General features: G+C 35.8%; 5 protein-coding genes across 6 annotated transcripts; 2 read left to right on the forward strand and 3 right to left on the reverse strand.

The window, feature by feature from the left end:
* Positions 22 to 2584, forward strand: LOC104706560 (protein TIC 100-like). Its single transcript, XM_010422756.2, has 7 exons — positions 22 to 134; positions 295 to 357; positions 453 to 519; positions 785 to 888; positions 973 to 1099; positions 1197 to 1975; positions 2065 to 2584. The coding sequence occupies exons 1-7, from the start codon at positions 90 to 92 to the stop codon at positions 2491 to 2493; spliced, it is 1614 nt and encodes a 537-aa protein (XP_010421058.1). The 5' UTR covers positions 22 to 89; the 3' UTR covers positions 2494 to 2584.
* On the forward strand, positions 2880 to 5996 carry LOC104706561 (histone deacetylase HDT2-like). 2 transcript variants are annotated; one of them, XM_010422759.1, is made up of 8 exons: positions 2880 to 2995; positions 3340 to 3410; positions 3510 to 3801; positions 4792 to 4943; positions 5065 to 5145; positions 5241 to 5349; positions 5495 to 5612; positions 5705 to 5996. In XM_010422759.1, the coding sequence occupies exons 1-8, from the start codon at positions 2983 to 2985 to the stop codon at positions 5781 to 5783; spliced, it is 915 nt and encodes a 304-aa protein (XP_010421061.1). In that variant the 5' UTR covers positions 2880 to 2982; the 3' UTR covers positions 5784 to 5996. The 2 variants fall into 2 exon arrangements, with proteins under 2 accessions (XP_010421061.1, XP_010421060.1); XM_010422758.1 differs by lacking the exons at positions 2880 to 2995; positions 3340 to 3410; positions 3510 to 3801 and adding exons at positions 3810 to 3883; positions 4228 to 4298; positions 4398 to 4689.
* LOC104709285 (putative FBD-associated F-box protein At5g22720) lies at positions 8703 to 10305 on the reverse strand. The gene is made up of 4 exons (XM_019228686.1): positions 9650 to 10305; positions 9298 to 9415; positions 9072 to 9203; positions 8703 to 8978 (listed from the first exon to the last, which is right to left on the reverse strand). The coding sequence occupies exons 1-4, from the start codon at positions 10303 to 10305 to the stop codon at positions 8703 to 8705; spliced, it is 1182 nt and encodes a 393-aa protein (XP_019084231.1).
* On the reverse strand, positions 10877 to 12926 carry LOC104706562 (FBD-associated F-box protein At5g22730-like). Its single transcript, XM_019229214.1, is given in 5 exon segments — positions 10877 to 11371; positions 11478 to 11624; positions 11709 to 12149; positions 12151 to 12751; positions 12828 to 12926. Coding segments are annotated over 4 exon segments (1407 nt in total). The 5' UTR covers positions 12700 to 12751; positions 12828 to 12926; the 3' UTR covers positions 10877 to 11101.
* LOC104706563 (glucomannan 4-beta-mannosyltransferase 2) lies at positions 13184 to 18511 on the reverse strand. The gene is made up of 9 exons (XM_010422761.2): positions 18056 to 18511; positions 17600 to 17698; positions 17099 to 17351; positions 15719 to 15829; positions 14940 to 15076; positions 14554 to 14667; positions 14248 to 14447; positions 13918 to 14118; positions 13184 to 13820 (listed from the first exon to the last, which is right to left on the reverse strand). Exons 1-9 carry the CDS (start codon positions 18383 to 18385, stop codon positions 13664 to 13666), a joined length of 1602 nt encoding a protein of 533 aa, XP_010421063.1. The 5' UTR covers positions 18386 to 18511; the 3' UTR covers positions 13184 to 13663.

The raw sequence follows: 20347 nt of genomic DNA on the forward strand, positions 1-20347 counted from the left end.
ATTCCTTATTAATACATTGTGTATTATATGGTTTTCATACCAGGGAGAAAGGTCGATATCGCTATGCTGGTCAATGGAAGCACAGTCGAATGCATGGGTGTGGTGTCTATGAAGTTAATGAACGCATCCTATATGTGAGTAGTAAGAAAAATTGGTCGTTTACATCATAATTTTTTGTAATCCAAAAATTGCATTTTCTTTAGTGGTTTGGCTAAAAATTGTTCCTCCATGAAGCATTTTCTGTAATGGATATTCATAGTTCTGACACTAGTTCACATCTTAATGGTATTGCAGGGTAGATTTTACTTTGGGGAGCTTTTGGAGGAGGAGCATGGCTGTACCGTAGATATTTGTGCGGTAGTTACCCATTTTTCTGTTCTCTGTGATACTTATAACTTTCAGCAACGAAAGAGGAAGGAATGATAAATATACTGATGTGAAATCATTTTCAGCTGCATTCTGGTTTGGCGGAGGTGGCCGCAGCTAAGGCTCGAATGTTTGTAAACAAACCTGACGGAAGTATTGCCCCTCTTCCTTATTGCTACTTCTGTTTGTTCTGTGTATTTACTATTTAGTATAAGCCAAGGCATATTTAAGGGCATGTTTGATTCCTTTAGATCAGTGTAGGACCCTCTCTAGTAATCATATTCTGTTTCAAATATATGTTTGGCCTTTATTTCAAGCAATGTCCAGCTTATGAGAAAAGTGGAAGAAAACTGTTCATTTTACAGTACTGTGTTAATTTAGTTGGGAGCTCAAAGTGTTTTTGTTTTTATGTATGCAGTGATTAGGGAAGAGAGGGGCCCATATGGTGATCCTCAACATCCATATTTTTATGAAGAAGAGGATGTTTGGATGGCGCCAGGTTTCATTAACCAATTTTATGAAGTGAGTCATTTTCTTATCAAGCTTTTGAGTTAGTTCTCTTCTCTGACCACAAAGTTGACATAAGAATCTGTCGTTTTTTGGTAGGTCCCTGAGTATTGGGAAACCTACGTAGATGAGGTGGATCAAGAAAGGGAAATGTGGTTGAACTCTTTTTACAAAGCTCCTTTGAGGCTACCAATGCCCGCTGAGCTCGAACATTGGTGGAAAAATGGTAATGACTCATACAGATTTTGGTCTTACATGATTGAATGTTTGCGATGTTCTATTGAATATATTATATATCTCTGTGTTTTATTTTTCTTGATCAGTGGAGGTGACACCGGAGTTTGTCTTACTGAACAAAGAACCTGAACCTGATCCTGAAGATCCTTCCAAACTTGTTCAAACGGAGGACCCTGTTATTTTGCATACGCCAACAGGTCGGATAATCAACTATGTTGAGGATGAAAAGCACGGCATACGACTATTTTGGCAACCTACTCTGGAGGAAGGAGGGGAAGAAGTGGATCTTTCAAAAGTTGAGTTTTTGCCACTTGGTTTCGACGAGTTCTATGGGAAAGAAGTGGCAGTGAAAAAGGAGCACCCGATAAAAAGATTCATACTTGGAATCGAGAAATCGGTGAAGCCGATGCTTGACGGGTTAGAGAAATGGACAGAAGAGAAAAAGAAAGCAAATGAAGAGAGAAAGGAGATGATACAGAAGGAGCTTGAGTTAGTAGAGGCTGAGATTTGCTTAGAGGAAGCTATAGAGGATATGGATGAAGAATTGAAGCAGAAAGAACAAGAAGAGGAAAAAAAAACTGAAATGGGTTTGACTGAAGAGGATGAAGATGATGATTTTGTCCCGGTTCAAAAAGAAGAGAAAGTTGTCGCTGCCAAAGAGAAGATACAAGAGAAGAAACAGGAAGAGAAATACAAAGATGATGAGGATGATGCTGATGGTGAAGGCGGAGAAGATGATGACGACGACGACGATGATGATGATGATCTTGGGCCATCAAGTTTTGGATCTGCAGACAAGGGAAGAAGGAATTCTCCTTTTTCTTCATCCTCGTTGTCTTTTGCTTCATGTACCCTCTTTCCCGCGGTAATACTGCTTTTTTATTTTTCAGCATAATGATTTCGGTTTGTCTTGATTAGAAGAAGTTAGTATTTGATACATGTAAAACTTGGCAGGTACAATCAAGACTAGAAAGATCGTTTCTAGCATGGAAGCAACAGAGAGCAGAACCATCAAAAGTGAAACCAGGAATCATCAAAGGTGCAGAAAACACAGCAGCTTCAATCCATTTCCCTCCATTGCCAAGAAACAAACCCGGACTGAAGATGGTAAAGGCATCATCAAACCGAGGTTTTATCCAGAGAAGCAACGGAAGCTCAAGATCTCAGTCTCAGCTAATGTCTCTCTCACGACAACTATCTTGCAATGCATCATCATCATCTTCTCCTCCTCCTCCTGTTAACAACAACAGCTCCAATAAAGACCTGAGAGATTCCGGAATCTGGAAAACACCGGTTGGAGAAATGAGTTCGGTTTTGTCGCTCCAAATCCATACAAAACGTTGTGATATGTATGCAGAGACTCCTCCAGCCTTCTTCCAGTAGCTTTTTAGCTCAGAGTTTCTTCTCTTATGTACCCTTTCAGACATCTTCTTCTTTGGTTGTGGACAAAATCATTTGAATATTTTTTGTTGTTGTTGTTGTTGTATTGTCTAATAAATATTATTATTATTTTTGACCGCAACTATCAATGAAATTTTGTTTTCTTAAATCATAAATTTATGAGAATCTTCTCGAAAATTTTAAATTCAAAAATTTTGGATTTTTACCATTTTATTTTTATCACAAGTAAAGGCAATATTCGAAAATAATGGAAGCGTTACATATACTATGCCGCATTAAACCAACAACGACGTCGTAGAGAGAGAGCCGCCCAAGAAGAACCCTAGGCTCTTCTTAAACCTCTCTTCGATTATAAATTGTCCGCAAAACCTCTTCTTCTTCTCTGCCTCTTTCACTCGCAATTCTCTCTCTTTTCTTCGCTTCCTCAAAAACCCTAAAAGCTCCTTTTTCTCTCTTCCTCGTTCAACAACAATGGAGTTCTGGGGTAAGCATCTGTCTTCTTCATCCTTGTTTATTATCTCCGTCGTCTCTATTGTTTCCTGTTTTCACGTTTCGAGAATTCGATCGGTTGTTTCATAAGAAACTCGTGTTTTTGCTTTGCTTTGCCTTATCATCTGTTCGTGTGTTTCGTGTTCGCTTTTAACCTTCGTTAGAGTTTCTTACTCGATTTTGAAAACTGTTGAATCGTGTGTATCTGTTCATACTTCGTTACGTTTGTTAGCTAAGCTTGTTTAGGTTTCGTTTAGGTTCTCTAAAGTAAACAAAGTGATGAACGTTCTGAGAAACGAAGGACTCATGATTGATTTCTTGTGTGTAATGTTTATATAGGAGCTGAAGTGAAGCCAGGGGCACCTCTCACGGTGAGGCCTGAAGACGACCACCTCATCCACATCTCTCAGGTTATTTTTATTTTTTAAAAACTAGGTTATTTGAAGTGTTTTAGGTTAAGCTGCAACGAACTAGCTTGATTGATTCTGGGTTTCTCTCTATGTGTGTAGGCGTCGATTGACGGTAAGGTGAAAACGGGAGAACCTATTGTCTTGACTGTGACTGTTGACAGGAAGAAGCTTGTTATTGGAACCCTTTCTCAAGACAAGTTCCCTCAGATTAGCTTTGATCTTGTCTTTGAGAAAGATTTTGAGCTTTCCCACAACTGTACCAAAGGAAGCGTCCACTTCGTTGGTTACAGATCCCCCAACATCGACCAGGACGATGGTGACTACTACTCCTCCTCAGAGGACGAAGACGTTCCTGCTGCTGTTCCTGCCATTGCTCCTGCTCCTGCCAATGGTAAGCNCTTTTCTTCGCTTCCTCAAAAACCCTAAAAGCTCCTTTTTCTCTCTTCCTCGTTCAACAACAATGGAGTTCTGGGGTAAGCATCTGTCTTCTTCATCCTTGTTTATTATCTCCGTCGTCTCTATTGTTTCCTGTTTTCACGTTTCGAGAATTCGATCGGTTGTTTCATAAGAAACTCGTGTTTTTGCTTTGCTTTGCCTTATCATCTGTTCGTGTGTTTCGTGTTCGCTTTTAACCTTCGTTAGAGTTTCTTACTCGATTTTGAAAACTGTTGAATCGTGTGTATCTGTTCATACTTCGTTACGTTTGTTAGCTAAGCTTGTTTAGGTTTCGTTTAGGTTCTCTAAAGTAAACAAAGTGATGAACGTTCTGAGAAACGAAGGACTCATGATTGATTTCTTGTGTGTAATGTTTATATAGGAGCTGAAGTGAAGCCAGGGGCACCTCTCACGGTGAGGCCTGAAGACGACCACCTCATCCACATCTCTCAGGTTATTTTTATTTTTTAAAAACTAGGTTATTTGAAGTGTTTTAGGTTAAGCTGCAACGAACTAGCTTGATTGATTCTGGGTTTCTCTCTATGTGTGTAGGCGTCGATTGACGGTAAGGTGAAAACGGGAGAACCTATTGTCTTGACTGTGACTGTTGACAGGAAGAAGCTTGTTATTGGAACCCTTTCTCAAGACAAGTTCCCTCAGATTAGCTTTGATCTTGTCTTTGAGAAAGATTTTGAGCTTTCCCACAACTGTACCAAAGGAAGCGTCCACTTCGTTGGTTACAGATCCCCCAACATCGACCAGGACGATGGTGACTACTACTCCTCCTCAGAGGACGAAGACGTTCCTGCTGCTGTTCCTGCCATTGCTCCTGCTCCTGCCAATGGTAAGCGTTGTGGATGCTACTATTGTCTTTGTTTTCTTTTCTTTTTTTTTTCTTTTAAAAGTTGTTATCTCATCTCCAATGTACAATAACTTTACATTTCAGGAAATGCTGTAGCTGCTGCTTCGAATGTTGTCAAGGCTGACTCTAAGCCAAAGGCCAAACCTGAAGAAGTGAAGCCTGAATCTGAAGATGATGAGGATTCCTCTGACGACGGGGAAGACGAGTCTGATGACGATGATGACTCTGAGAAAGGAGTGAGTTTTTTTTTGTACTTGTCTATGATTTTGTGTTTTTCCATATCGGATAGTAGTATGTGCATTCATACGTTCCGGAGAAGTTGAGTATGTTGATTATGTGGTGATGTTTTTCTTGTAGATGGATGTTGATGAAGATGACTCAGATGATGAAGAGGAGGAGGATTCTGAGGATGAAGAGGAGGAGGAGACTCCCAAGAAGGTAGATATACTGTCTATCTAACATTTGCTCTGCTTACTATGCTTTCTACATAATCCTTTTTCTCACTTTACTGTTTCGTATGTTTTATTTAAAAGCCTGAGCCAATCAACAAGAAGAGGCCAAATGAATCTGCTTCCAAATCACCTGTCTCGGGAAAGAAGGCAAAGCAAGCAGCAGCACCAGCAGCTACTCCTCAGAAGACAGGTTGAATGATAAAACTCTTTTCTTTGTCTCTGTAGAGTTTGAGTCTTGTTGTTGAGATCTATTTAAATTAGTCAATCTGAGTAGAATTATGATGAATAAGCATAATGATTGTATTCTGATGAAAGAGAACTACATTGTCTTACAGAAGAGAAGAAGAAGGGAGGACACACAGCCACACCACACCCAGCTAAAAAGGGTGGAAAGTCTCCTGTGAACCAGAGCCCCAAGTCTGGAGGTCAATCATCCGGTGGTAACAACAAGAAGTAAGTTGTCTCTTTCTTCATCTTTCATCATAGCTCGATGATGTGTTAAAATGCATCCAGTGTGATGTTTAATCAATGCTGTGTGTATACAGGCCATTCAACTCGGGCAAACAGTTCGGTGGTTCTAACAACAAGGGGTCTAACAAGGGCAAGGGAAAGGGTAGAGCCTAAGGAGATGGATCAAGGATATTTTGGTTTTAAGTAGATGAACTTTTAAGGGTGCTTTTGGGATTTTATCCTTTTTATTTTATATTTTGAGAATTTATCTCTTTCTATTGGAAGAGCTATTTTGAGTATTGCAGTTTCTACTTTCCTATGTAATTCAGTATGAATATTGCTGGAATGTGAAAGATGACTAAAAAAATTGCAAGCATTACTTAATTTTTGTTTCCCTTCAAACCCAATTGTGTATATTCTCTTCTAGATACATCACCTTGAGATTAGGTAAAGACACAAACTCGAAACAATATAGCCACACAACGTTCTGAAGTCTCAATGAAACCAAAGTCTCACATAAGTAAAAGGTTCAGAGGCATCATATAGACCGAATCAACCGAATGAGAGTTGCCTTCAAGATGTCGGATTTTACGATACAGGCTGTTATTGGGACGTCTACAAAACAGAATGCGCAAGCCTTTATTAGCTCATCCTTTGATTTTAGAAAAAACCAGCTTATTGATTCTTAACAACAAAAGCAGAAACAGATAAAGTTTTCTAAAACTTGGCTATTCAACTACAAACAAGAACCTGTACAAGGAGGAGAATCTGTACAAGGAGGAGAACCTGCAAAGGGAGTTGACAAACAAGCACCAAACCACATTGTACAAGGAGGAGAATCTGTACTTGATACAGGTAGAGCAGCTGGATTATTTGCAATGCAGAGGGAAAAAGGTACATGCATTCAATTCAATTAAAGGCATAAATGCAAGGATAGATATTTTTGTTTTAAGTAGGGGGATACAGCCTTTACTAATAAACTTAAACTAGGATCAGATCCGCGCTGTAGCGTGGGGGAATATTTATAGATACATATGATTCTTAACTAAATGACATATGTTACATCTCAGAACTATATTGTAGTCAATTATGTGAATTATATATCTGTTTAATGAGTTTGGATAAAATAGTATATAAAAAGTGAATATAATACATGGTGATATAATAGTAAAAAATAAAATAAAAATAAAATTATTTAAACATACAATATGTTTTTGGTATTTTTGAGGTTTTAAATTTTTAAATTTAAAAGTCTGATTTTTAAATGTGGCATGACATAATTCAACACGATGTGGGAAATATATATTTTGAAAGATTGCAATCTTCACAACTATTTTTAAAAAATATCAATATTTCTTTCCAAGATATCATATACAAATGATAAAGGTATAGACTCTAATTTTTCCCAATTCTTGGTTTGAAAGGTTCACAGTAGGACTAGTCTTGTTGCTCCTTGTGTGAGATCTAGGAGGCATACACCTGAAATACAGAAGAAAAGAAAAACAAAAACGTGTAAGTTATAAAATAAAAAGGAAATATTTAGACGAAATTAAAAACTCAAATCTAATGGTAGATCAAAGAGTCCCCGACAACGGCGCCAAAATTTGATAGGTTCAAATTAATCCCTGGAGCTACTTTCTCAAACAAGAGATCACTGTAGTACTTAGAGGTTGAATCCACAGAGACTCAAGATCAAACACAATAAATTGTAGAGTTTTGTTATTACGCTAAACAAGTTGATTTAATTATTGAAAAAGCAATGCAAAATATTAAATAAAAGTGTTGTGAATTCAGAAGATCAAAAGGTTAGGCCTAGGGAATTTCTCAGATAATTATGAAATATTAAATCAAATAAATTAATTAAGGTTCAAACAATTAAAATCAGATCTAGAACTCTAAACTCTTTGTAAAATAAATCAGTTTTCACTGCAAATATTATATAAATTTAAAACTAGAAAACCCAAATCTCTTTGTAAAGTTCAAGATTAAAAATCAGCTTTGAAAACAGGTTTAGATGAGTTTACAAAATTAATAAATCAAATCTCTTTGTAAAAAGTAATTTTGTCCATCAATGGTTTAATCAGGAAAATCAATTATATTTTCATATCAATTTATAATCCTAAGTTATTAATTCTAGGTGATCAATCAAAAATTAATATGAAGAACAACCAGAAATGAAAATCATAAAAGATAATGAACCCTAAAAATTACAGATCTAATAAATCATAAAAACCCTATGAAAACCCTGAACCTAACAAGAAAACTACTCAGACATATTCAATGAAGAACAAGACATAATTCTGAATAACATGCAATAGATATCAAAAGTAAAAGAGGGAGTTTAGAAATCTTCTCTCTAGTATGGTGTTGGTCGCCTCTTCTTGTATGATCAGACTTCAAATTGATTTCCTCCGATTAAATGCTCTAAAACATCCAAATTGCTTCATTTCGCTCCATCAATGTCAAAATCCTAGAAAACCTGTTAAGATTCTAAAACATACTAGAAAACAAATCAAAAGACTCAAAAAGCACACTTATATCATGGTTAAAAACCGTAAAAACATCCAAATTGCTTCATTTCGCTCCATCAGTGCCAAAATCCTAGAAAACATGTTAAGATTCTAAAACATACTAGAAAACAAATCAAAAGATTCAAAAAGCACACTTATATCATGGTTAAAAACCGTAAAAACCATGATATATCAGAAAATCATCTCCAATATTATTTTACTTCAAAACATTTCAGGAAATGCTGGAGCTGCTGCCTCGAATGTTGTCAAGGCTGATTCAAAGCCAAAGGCTAATCTTGCAGAAGTGAAGCCTGAATCTGACGAGGATGATGATGATTACTCTGAAAAAGGAGTTAGTTTTTGTAGCTGGCTATGATTTGTGTTTTTTTCTAGTGACTAATAAGATTATAACACTTTTTGACACCCCTAAACAGGTTATTTCCGTATATTCAAGAATCAAGAATACCACATAAAACAGTTTTGAAATCCTCAAACCTTATCAATTAAGATATGTCCAACGCTCACAAAATCCAACAAAGTCTGATAATCATATATAAAAAGACTGGAAAGTTATTTTCGACAATTATCTAATTACGATTTTACATGAGCTAGATCGCCTTGGCCATGCAAGGATATCACTTACAACGGTGGAATCTTGTTTCCGCAAGGAAGACCTGAAAGACACAATAACTTTCTTGAGGACTACTGAATTCGCTACGAAGAACTTTGCTACTTCCATTGTAATATAATCATCTGCCTCGTATGTGCTTTTCACCTCTACAATATCAAGCGATGACAACAAACACTTGGGAAGGGACGATGAATTTCTTATTTCTTTCCCATGGTACCAAACTAAACCCTGCAGTAACATCAATGAATTACAATTCATAACAGTTAACACATGCATTTCTTATAAACTGTACTGTAAAACTCTAGGGTCATTATTACCTACCAAGATTAAGGATTTAAGGTTCGGAAAGCTTTCAAGAAACGTTAGCAGCTTTTTCAGGTAGAATGAATAAAGCTCTATTTCCAAACAAGACAAGTTGCAAAATTGTGATAATGGCACAAACTTGTTCATGAACTGTTCATCCAAACCAAAAAAAAAAAAAAGGAGATCAGAATATTGGAGAACCAGAAAAGTTCGTGTAAAAGCATTATATATATAGAGGTATTACCGAGAAAGCCTTGACAGAGATCTTCATATCCCTAGCTATCGAGATACTGGTGAAAAAGTTACGGGCAACATCATCCTTCACTTGAAAATCGCCAAGAATATTGACCTTGGTTAAGGAACTAGAATTGATTATGGTCTTAAAATCATAATAATGATCTATGAAACTCAAATATTTGAGTCTAGGGGCATCAATCACAAGCCTTATGTTTTCTTTATCTCTAATATCATCATCATCATCATCATCATCATCATCATCATCATCATCATCATCATTATCAAACCCAACCATCTTAATAGTGAATCTGGTTATTGTCTGAGAGTGCACACGTAAACCCGTTATATTATCATCGAACCTTCCGAGAATGCTCAAATCTTCAAGAACACGGCAAGATGAGATAAATGACTCTAGACTCGCCTCATTGGAATAGAAACAATGATCTAAACGCATAGTCTTGAGACAGGGTAATGAAGAAGCCACCACAAAATTATCAAGATGAACGCAATGGAATCTTAAGTAAAGGAGTTTCTCACATATATTAAGCCTTAGTAGTGGCACTGGCATCGATTGAAAACACTTACGCTTCACAGCAAGACACTCGACATCAAGATGCTTAAGTTGAGGCATAGCCAGGAATTTTCTCAAACGCGTGATACAAGACTCGTCTTCCGCATAACGCGTGACACACTCGTTTCCCGCATCCTCTAGGATACTTACCTTGAGGCTGTGCAAACCCAAGTTATGTTCTCTAGAGAAATCTAGGAACTTGTCCATAAAACTCAAAAAAGCATCATAATCTGGGAACTGGGATTTATTTTCAAAAAAAATATCTTGGAACTCGAATGAGTCCAAGTGCAACCTGGGAATCGAAAGCCACACACTTTTCCACCTCTTGGATAGAACACTAGTCCTTACAATATCCGTTGTCGTCGGAAGATATGAGACGATCTCAGATAACAAAGAGTCGGGTAATTTGCTTATCAAATCCTCTCTATCTTCCCTTTCCTCCATCATATTCACTCGCAACATGGAACCGCAGTGACAACTTCGACGGCAAACCTAATAAATGGATTTTAGGGTTTTGGAAGATCCTATGGTTAAGGTGATGAGACACAGATGGAGTTGGTTCAACTGACGTCAACTTTGCACAAGAATTTTGTTTTAGGTTAAATCATGAAACATGTTTCTTATTTATTTCTTAGGCCTTATAGAGGCCCACACCACATATTGAACGTACGTAGTTCTCATAAACTACCGACTTGTCTTACTCTTTCTTACCTTAAAATCCGAGAGGAACAGAGGATGTCACTTTGAATCTCTGATTCTGAATCTTCGGGAAACTATCATGGCGAAGAAATGAGTCTCTTCACATGCACAGTTGTGTTGTTAGATGTCTTTGGTTTAGACAAATAATTAAATTTTCAGATTGGAGAAGTCAACGCCATTGATAAGAGGAAGTGAGAGTTTTATTAATAACTAGCAAATTGATAAGAGGAAGTGTATATTCATAGTTGGACAAGTAGCAGGTCCTGCACACAAATGGTCTATAAAGGTCTACTTCCAAACAAGACAAGTTGTAAAATTTGGTTGAAAATGGCATGGTATCAAAACAGAGATGGCTTAAGAGAAGGCAAAAGCCACACAAAACTCTCGAATATATCATCCAGAACTAGTAGCCAAAAGATTCTAAAGACATCATAATAGTGTGCCACAAAAAACAAATACCAAATCCAAGTCCAATTTAAGTAACCAGCTGGGAATGCTACTCTTGATCTGATCACAGACCCACCTAAAACCTTTCAAGCCGTCAACAAACTATGATTCGACATGTGCTAGATCCTCTGGGCAATTCAAGGAGTTCCTTTAGCATGTAAAATCCTTCTTGGTGCGAGGAACACCTCAAATGCAGAACAAGTTTTTTGAGGACTCTTGAGTTTTCTACGAAGTACCTTGCTACTTCCATTATAGCAGGCCATCCGTTTATGTATTTTATCTCTACAAACTCGAGTGATGAAACCAAACACCGAAGTACAGATGAGAATCTTATTTGCACATCCTCTTCCGCCGGATCAAATTCCTACATAAGCACAACATTCCACACAAACAAAAGAGGAATGTGGATAAGATAACACATTCTTTCTAAGTAAGTGAGTAAAAAATTATAGGGTTGTGCAAGTCATTACCAACATCAAGACGAGTGATTTTAGATGGGGACAACTCTCAAGAAGGGTTGGCAGAATCTCCAGTAACTCTAAAGAAATCTTCACTTTTAAACACGAAAGGTTGCAAAACTGGGGCAGTGGGTCGAAGTCTATATTATAGTAGAGAAACTGCTTACCAAAGAAAACAAAGATGAGTGAGCAAATACTAAACTTCATGAAGGAACACTAGATACAAATTATATATATGTATACCTCCACAAAATGGTCAGAGATCGTCATATCCCTAACTCCGGAGATACTGGTAAGAAAATTACGGACCATATTTCGCTTTGGTAAGTCAACCACATCAGCACAGTCAGACTCATTAAAGACATATACAACATTGACCTTGGCTAAGGAACCAGAATTTGTAATGATTTTACTCCCCGATAGATCATCTTGGAATTTCAAATACTCGAGTCTAGGGGCATCAATAAAAACCCCTGAGACTTTCTTATCAAAACCATCAACGCAGTATTCATCACCTGCACCAAAATAAAAGTCTACATGAAGACTGGTTAATGTTTGAGACCGCACTCGTAAAACCTTTACGTTATCTTTCACCATCCGAAGAATGCTCAAATCTTCAAGAACAGGGCAAGAAGAGATAAGTGACTCTAGAACCACATCATTAGCATACACATTCTCTTCTAAAACGCATAGTCTTTAGACTAGTCAAAGAAACAGACTCAAACTCACCCAACGATACCCGATGGAGTCTTAGATACACAAGCGTGTCACATACATAAAGACTTAACGGCATCTCTTCTAAAAACTTACGGTTCACAAGACACTCAACATCAAGATGCTCAAGCTTACGCCTAACCACAAAATCTACCCAACGAGTAACACAAGGCGGATCATTCACATTCTTCCGGATACTTAGCTTAAGCTTGTGCAAGCAAGACTTATGTTCCCTAGAGAAATCTATGAACTTGTCCGTAAATCCCACGAATGTGTTGTAATCTGGGAACTTGGAAGAGTCCAAATCCAAAATGGGAATCAAAAGCCAGAGACTTTTCCACCTAGTGGACAAAACACTGGTCTTCACAGCTTCTTTAGTGGGAAGATACAAGAGTATCTGAGATATCAAAGCATCAGGAAATTTGCTTATCATATCCTCTCTACCACTGATGTACCGTGGCGGCGGCCATACGCCGCGGCATACTTGTTTCGTTTTCATATATTCCAAATAGCCTTCCATTAGATTTTGCTCGCACAAATTTGAACACGAAGAAGATTCCCACAGAGACAACCTCGAAACAGTCACCACCAATTTCAGAAACAGTTCATCACAATTCCGGAGATTAGCGAAAAAGATGAAGTAATCACCTGAGACGACTTTTAGGGTTTTGTGTTTCGGAAGATCCGACGGGAGACGAAGGCACACGCACAATCACCGTCAAGTTTGGGATTTTGTTTTCTAGTATCATTTTGCGGTTTAATATAAACTTAACCGGTAAATTAGAGATTAAACCATTTGTACCAAACTTTTAGAAACATGGGTAAAAAAGTCTCTTCATAGTCGTTAGTAAATGTTACTCAATACAATTATGAAATTGCATACCTCCTTATGTTGGTAACTACTAAAATGGTATATTTTTAACAAAGTGGTAAAAAAAATTATAAATCAAACATCTAAATGCAAATAATGATGGTGGTGCGCAGTACAAATGTGGTAAAGACAGTCACTAAACTTAAATTAATTACTATAAAATGGATAATTGTTGATGATGACAAACAGGGAATTTTGAACCCTTGCATCAGTCGAACACTTGTGACTCACGCAGAATCTTGAATTTCTAAACCATAAAAAAAAACAAAACAAAAACTAACACTTTAAAAAAACCCAAAAGAAAGAAAAAAAATCTCACAATTACTGAATGACAAATCCCATAACTAAAATATTTATAAATAAAAAAACACAGAAAAATTAAAATAAATCAAAAGAACACTTTTGGAGTTGGAGCTTCTCCTCTTCTTTCCTTGTCTTTGATAAAAGTCTCCTACTTGTTACCGGGTACGTCTCTCTCTCTCAAATCTATCTCCCCCAAAACCATTTCCCTATCAATTTTCCTTTTTTGTCATTCTCCATGAAAAATTGTCTTTATTTTCCCAAGAAAATTACTAAAACCTTCTCTTTTTTTCTCCCTGACAAGAACACAACTCTACTGGACGTAAGTCCCAATCCAGCCAAGCCCGCTGATGAAGAAAGACAATGTCTGAAGAAACAAGTAGATGAAGTAATTGTTCTTCCCGTGCACAAAGTCATAGCATCCACACACGAACAGGAACGCCGCGAATCCGAGCTCCAATGTATTCAATCTTGACACCAGATAAACTCATCGTATCATTTTACTGTATATCCTTAATTACTCTCTATTAATATATATAAACTTTTCGATGTAGAAAGTATACATACCGATCAGGCAATTTGAAGATTCTTGGGAACCTTTTGAGCCCTTTTGTGTTTCCTTTAGCGCTCTGACCACTTCCAAGCTTAGCAGTCACAACCCATTCGTTAGCCCTTCCTGCCTCAAACAGACCAATGAGAGTGGCCTTTGTCCGGTGCAGCGACATCACATTCTCAAATAGAATCCAATAGAACAGCAAATGAATCGACCTTTTGAACAAAACAAAATCAAAATGTCAAAGATTCAATCAGATGCAAATGCAGTTACTTGACACACAGGCAACTCAACAAGGAAGAAAGAAAAATGTAATGACTTGAGATACAAGCTATCCAATTCACCTTGGAGTACCGACGGAGTTGAGGATAGTGATGATGGAAGGGATATAAACAGAACCCCAAATCGGAACATAAACTTCAGGGACAAGAATGGTAAGAGGAAGGACAACGCAGTAGAAGCAAAAGGTGACCCAATGTGCAATGATTTTCCTCACAAAGAAGAAGCTGTAAATCACATACACTTTCTTCCAGAATCTCACTTTCTGCACCACATCAGTAATTAATAAAATCAGATTAAAGAATCTCTGAATATTTTTTTACGTAACCAGAAGAAAAAAAAGGTGATTAACTTGTTACTATTATCATTACCTTGTTTCTTATGATCTCCATAACCATCTTCCTAAAGAGATTTGCAGGTCCACAAGACCATCTATGTTGCTGAAAACGGAAGGCTCTAAAAGTACTTGGAAGCTCACTTTTCACCTAATACAAAGAAAAAAAAGTAAAAAAAAGGCTCATATTTATGATGTATACCAATTTTTATACAAGTCAATACAAAATATCTTTGCTTCTTAAAAAGGTAAAATGATTATAACATAGCTTGTTTGAATCACCTATCATGTGTTTAATGAGACAAGTCAGTATCTAGTGCACCACCAACTAATATATTTGTTAAGTCTATTTAATTTATTCTAACTATTTTATTTGTGGTATTTATCTAAAAAAATATCAGAAAAAAAAAAAAAAAAAAAAACCTGAAGGTCACCGAGGTAGAGAAATTTCCAGCCGCGAAGACTTGCTCGGACAGCGAGATCCATATCTTCCACGGTGGTCCTATCTTTCCACCCGCCGGCTTCATTTATCGCTGCGATTCTCCAGATTCCGGCGGTTCCTATAATTTTTTCAAAAATAAACATTAGATAACATGTTCCATATTTTAATTTTTAAAGTTTCTATAAAATTATTAATGAAAAAAAACAATGAATGTGTCCTACTGTAATTGAATGTGTCCTACTGTAAAAAAAACAAGATCGGCCTTTCATTTGCTTCAACTACAAGTCCTACTGTAATGAATGTGTCCCCTTACACTAGCTACTAAATGAATTGAACACATGATTTTTAAAAACCAATTAAATTAGAGAATCTTCAAGCTTGCAAATCTTACTTATAAGACAAGGAATGACTATATAACTATTTAAGTATTAGTACTTACATAAACAACACCTACTTGCTTCACATTTCAGATTCCCCACTCTTCTATCAATCAATTAAATGATTGATTATTTATAGATTAATATGATTCCTTTATTTTATTCTTTAGTTTTCTAGTAACAGTTGTACACTTATCATAAAAACATAAGAATAAAATAAAAGGTTTAGGGTCCACATACTGTGCTTCAATTGGTCGGACAACATACCAACTACATCACCCCCAAAACTCTAATGATATTACCCCAACAATTAATATTTACTACTTTCTAATCCAATTAAATGATGTTTTTTTTTAGTAATAATTACTATATAGTTTTTTTACCGTTGAAGCCGAAAAAAGCATGAGTTGATGAACCGACTTCTTGCTCAACAGTGAAATGATAATCCAACGACATTTCTTGCATCCTTGTCAATAAGCATTCATCAGAATTCACTGCAAGCAAAAAGATTTAAAAACATTAGTCCAAAAAGATTCAAAAAAAAAACCAATTTTATTATAGATCATTGTCCAAATGTGGCACTATAAGGAAGTAACGTCCTTCTCTTTTGTTTTTAGCTTTTAATAAATCAACCATATTCATCATATAGCTTTCTCATTTATTATTATTAAATTCACTAAGTTGGACTCATGCTTTAAATAAATAAAAGAATGAAATACCAAAACAAAAACTATATGAAATATACACTATACTATACACCAAGTGTCGGCAAGCGAAACGCAAAGTCCACAGTAGAGACTACGATACTCACACTGTATACTAACAATAATACTTTTACATAATACTGACAAAGATGGGGTCTCACACTTGAGCATTTAAAGTAAGGCAAAGAGCACGTGGAGGGTATCAGAGACCCGACAACTTCTAAAGACCAACAGTTCCTTCTTACTTAGTCCATCATAACCCGATCCGCTTCATCTAAACCGGATTAAACCGATTACCGATTCGGTTAATTGACCGACGGGTCCGAAATCGCGGAGCAGATAAAAGAAACGTGACATGACGTCAGCAAAATTATCCGTTGACCCGGGATTCCGCAACTAATCCGACCCGGTGTATTTGACAATTAGTAGTACTAGTTTTTTAATCCAGTGCGGCGAGGTGTACTTAAAACTCTAATGTAAACAAAGCGCACCTGTTTTTACACGCGCTGCTTTATAATTGGTTTAGACACTACAACTAACACTAGTGCAGCTACTCCGCCGACACAAACAGAACTAACCCTACTTCTTCAATCAGACAATATACACAGAGGAGATAACAATAATTATATGCTCAAAAGAAAAATACAAAAATTGACGAAAAGACCATTTCAAAAAGCCAAAAACTAAAGGTGAACTATATGGAAAAAGATGTAAGCAAGAAAAAGGAAAAGACGATATTTATTTTCTATATATAAAAAAAAATAAAAAGAACATTGAAAAGCATATACCACCGACACCACTAATGCTAGCTACAAAACCAAAACCACGAGCTTTCATTTAATGAATCGAAAAAACAACATTATTTTTTTTTCATAAAACATAAACAAAGAAGACATCAATTCAGTAATATTTTGACCATGACACTTGCACAACAACAACATTATCAAGTGTCACATTTTTCATTTTTCTATTATAAATTAATGAACAACCTATTTCAATTAGTATCAAATTTAAGATATACTCCTATTATTATTAAGTTTTAAGAGAGAATGTAATTACCGAACCGCCATCGAGCCTGAACCAAGGCAATGTTGGAGTTGTGCATGAGAAAAGGGATGCTACGGCGGAGAAAATCCGGTTCGGGTTGAAAATCAGCGTCGAAGATGACAACATATTCGCAATGTTTGACATAACTACGTTTGAGTCCTTCCTTTAAAGCACCGGCTTTGTAACCAACTCTATTCTCTCTTATTTGATACCTAATATTGATTCCTTTACTTGCCCATCTTTGGCACTCCATTTCCACCATTTGCTGCACATTTTAAGTATCTCATTTAAATCACCACATCATAAATAAAAAATCTAATGATTCCATAATCTTGTCTTTCTTACCTACCGGAAAATATTACATCTCTTTTTCAAGAAAGTAAATTAATCTTTTTCAAAGATGCTAAAAAGTCTTAATTTAATTAGAGAAAGTTATGGAAAATAATACTAATAGTGCAGCACCCTATATTTTTGTGAATGGACTAAGTAAAATTTATTTAAGAAATAAATAACCTTAACAGTAGGATCTGTTGAGTCATCCAACACTTGAATCACGAGACGATCGGACGGCCAAGAGAGTCCACACGCCGCTCCTATTGATAGCTTATAAACCTGCACGGCAAAAATCACGGGGATGCAAAAAATAAATCTATTGTCAAACTCTTTCACTTTTAGTCCACTACTTTAGCAAGTTACTATAGATTAACCCCCAAAACTATGGGTTTATCCAGAAAACCCCCAAAACTATGGGTTTATCCAGAAAACCCCCAAAAAATCTCAAATGAACAATAAAGAAATATGAGTCACGACTCTCGCCGTTTCGGGATTTGGAACGGCGGAGGAATATGAAATACGTGGGGGAAAGTTTAATTTCCCGTAAAATCTGAGGGTACTTTTCTCGAAATCATAAAACTTTTGAGGAGAAACAGAGAAAAAAAAAACAGAGAGAGAGATAGAGGAAAAAGGGACCTCTCGTTCGTTGAACATGGGGATTTGAACGAGGACGACTGGGAAATTAGAGCTACCAAGCTCTTCATCATCGTGAATGGGATCGAACTTGTAACGTTTGTCTGGTTTTTTCCAGAAGAGCTTGACGAGGACGATGACGATTCCCATGTAAACCCTCTCACACAAAAGCATGACAGACATTACCAAACAGATGTAAACGGCCAGCTGAAGAAGAGGAACAATCACTGGTGCTTTCACAAGCTCCCAGATCATGCCTAGTTGGCCTGTGATCTCCATCCTCACGCCGTCGAATGTCTCCGGCAACACGAACTTTGGTGTAACACCTTCCATTTTTTTCCAAAACCACTCCTCTCCTCTCTTATTACAATGGCGGTGGTTTTTTTTTTGGCTCTGTTCTGTGTAAATGGGGTTTATGAAAGAGAGAGAGAGAGAAAAAAAAAGCTCTTAGGAAGAGAGAGAGGAGGAGAAGGAAGTGAGAGTTAAGGAGAAAGATAAACCAGGAAGGAATATAAATGGTGAAATTTTTTAGTATTAAACTTTATTTTATTTGTTTTCACTCATTTTTTATAAGATATTTTTCCTTTTTTGAGTGATTTTTTTTTTAGAATTTTATACAGAGTGTATATAAAAAGGATATGAAATAAAACAGTAAGTGACAAATTGGGTTTGTGTCTTTTTGGTTAGGTTCTTCTATTTTTCACTTACAGAAAAATAACAGTGGATTTTTTGGTATTTCAGTTTCTGAGTTTTTGTTCTTTAAGAATCTGTGCCTGCCCAATGGGAAGACAGAGGGGAGATTTGTAGAGAATTCTTATCAATTTATTATTATCCTAATGATTTTTTAAGTATATATTTAAACAATGACTAATGATTAATGATTTGATGAGGTTTTTACTTTTTTTTTTTTTACCATTTATGGGATTTTGGTTTTGCAGCTTTTTACATTTTGTTCAACGTTTTTTTTCATGACAATTTATTTATTTTCGGTCAACTATTAGAACTCACTTCTTTGTCAACCTTATCAATTCCCACTTTCTTTTTAACTCTTTTTTCTTTCTTTCAAGGAAGCAGTATAGTATTGAATTCATATCCATTGAATTAAGCCGTATATATAATGGATATAATATAATATATTAATTCAGAAGTAAATAATAAATGTTAAGAAGTTACGTGCCCGCTAATGGAACGTTAACATTACAATTTTGTATAGAATTCAATTCACATTTAAGAAGAAATTTAGCAAATTTTAGGAAACAAATAATCAAAAAAGTAAGCTTCTAAGTACAAACCATCAACATACTTTTTCTAAACTTTTAAACGGCCAATGCAATTAATATGGAGATACTAAACAAAAATGCATTGCGTTAAAATCTACGGAGTGATTTGTTCAATAATCATATGCTTAATTCATTGATTTGTACAGATAATATGATAATTAATGCGTAAAGAAAATAAAATATACTTTTTATATAAAAAAATATATATATACTTTATATATTATGCGTAATTTAATCAAAAGTAAATATAGTTTTTATTGTGTAAAATAACATGCTATTTGTTCATGATATTATGTTATTTTTTTATTCACGTGTCATACCTATATTACATATTTATAAGCTTACCACTGCATCAATTTTAAATATTTATATGATCAGCTTTTTTTTATCATGTTTAATTTCAATTATTAATTTTAACGAAACTGGCCAATAACAAACGAATCATAAACTACACTATGTTTTCTAGATCCGTGTCGGCGGAAGCACCGTACTATTATGGAGTCAGCTGACCCCTGTAAATAATGAAAAATCTACGAATACTTTTAAGAATAATTATAATGACCCTAATGTTTAAAAGAATTGGTGAGACATATTTGATGAGAAAAGTGGCTTCCGAGGTGATTAGTTTTGATTTTTAGCCGGGACTGTTGATGTAAGATGTTTTTTTGGCAGTGATTTCTGTTCTAAATAAGTGTTGTGACTGTAAATAACTAGAAGCTATGTGGGCTTTATAAAATAATACGTAGAACAAGAAAAAGTTATGTACTATGATTTTTTTTAGAAATGTGAAGTAAATTTAGAACAGTTAAAGTTACCAATCATCTCTTTAATCTTGAGGTTCGAAAGGCAAAACAAATTACAGTCTGAAATGTCGTTTAGTAAGTTCTTAGTATATCCCAATTTCTTTGAGAATGATGCGTTTGATATCTCATTGCTTACCAAGATAGCAGATAGATGCAAGGCTAAAAGGATATATAGCGGATATGAGTACTATAAATTATAATGGTTGTGTTTG

The sequence above is a fragment of the Camelina sativa genome, chromosome 8 (assembly GCF_000633955.1).
Source record: "Camelina sativa cultivar DH55 chromosome 8, Cs, whole genome shotgun sequence".
Classification (NCBI taxonomy): Eukaryota; Viridiplantae; Streptophyta; class Magnoliopsida; order Brassicales; family Brassicaceae; genus Camelina; species Camelina sativa.

Excerpts from the sequence above, each read along its gene's own strand:
- LOC104706560 (XM_010422756.2), top strand. The coding sequence starts at position 90 with ATGCATGGGTGTGGTGTCTATGAAGTTAATGAACGCATCCTATAT. Across the intron at positions 889-972 it reads TCATTAACCAATTTTATGAA|GTCCCTGAGTATTGGGAAAC; the intron begins GTGAGTCATTTT and ends GTTTTTTGGTAG. Across the intron at positions 1,100-1,196 it reads CGAACATTGGTGGAAAAATG|TGGAGGTGACACCGGAGTTT; the intron begins GTAATGACTCAT and ends TTTCTTGATCAG.
- LOC104706561 (XM_010422759.1), top strand. Across the intron at positions 3,411-3,509 it reads ACCTCATCCACATCTCTCAG|GCGTCGATTGACGGTAAGGT; the intron begins GTTATTTTTATT and ends CTATGTGTGTAG. Across the intron at positions 4,944-5,064 it reads ATGATGACTCTGAGAAAGGA|ATGGATGTTGATGAAGATGA; the intron begins GTGAGTTTTTTT and ends TTTTTCTTGTAG.
- LOC104709285 (XM_019228686.1), bottom strand. The coding sequence starts at position 10,305 with ATGGAGGAAAGGGAAGATAGAGAGGATTTGATAAGCAAATTACCCGAC. Across the intron at positions 9,204-9,297 it reads TCTCTGTCAAGGCTTTCTCG|TTCATGAACAAGTTTGTGCC; the intron begins GTAATACCTCTA and ends TTGGATGAACAG. Across the intron at positions 8,979-9,071 it reads ACCTTAAATCCTTAATCTTG|GGTTTAGTTTGGTACCATGG; the intron begins GTAGGTAATAAT and ends ATGTTACTGCAG.
- LOC104706563 (XM_010422761.2), bottom strand. The coding sequence starts at position 18,385 with ATGGAAGGTGTTACACCAAAGTTCGTGTTGCCGGAGACATTCGACGGC. Across the intron at positions 17,352-17,599 it reads CAACAGATCCTACTGTTAAG|CAAATGGTGGAAATGGAGTG; the intron begins GTTATTTATTTC and ends TAAAATGTGCAG. Across the intron at positions 14,448-14,553 it reads TGGAGATCATAAGAAACAAG|AAAGTGAGATTCTGGAAGAA; the intron begins GTAATGATAATA and ends GATGTGGTGCAG.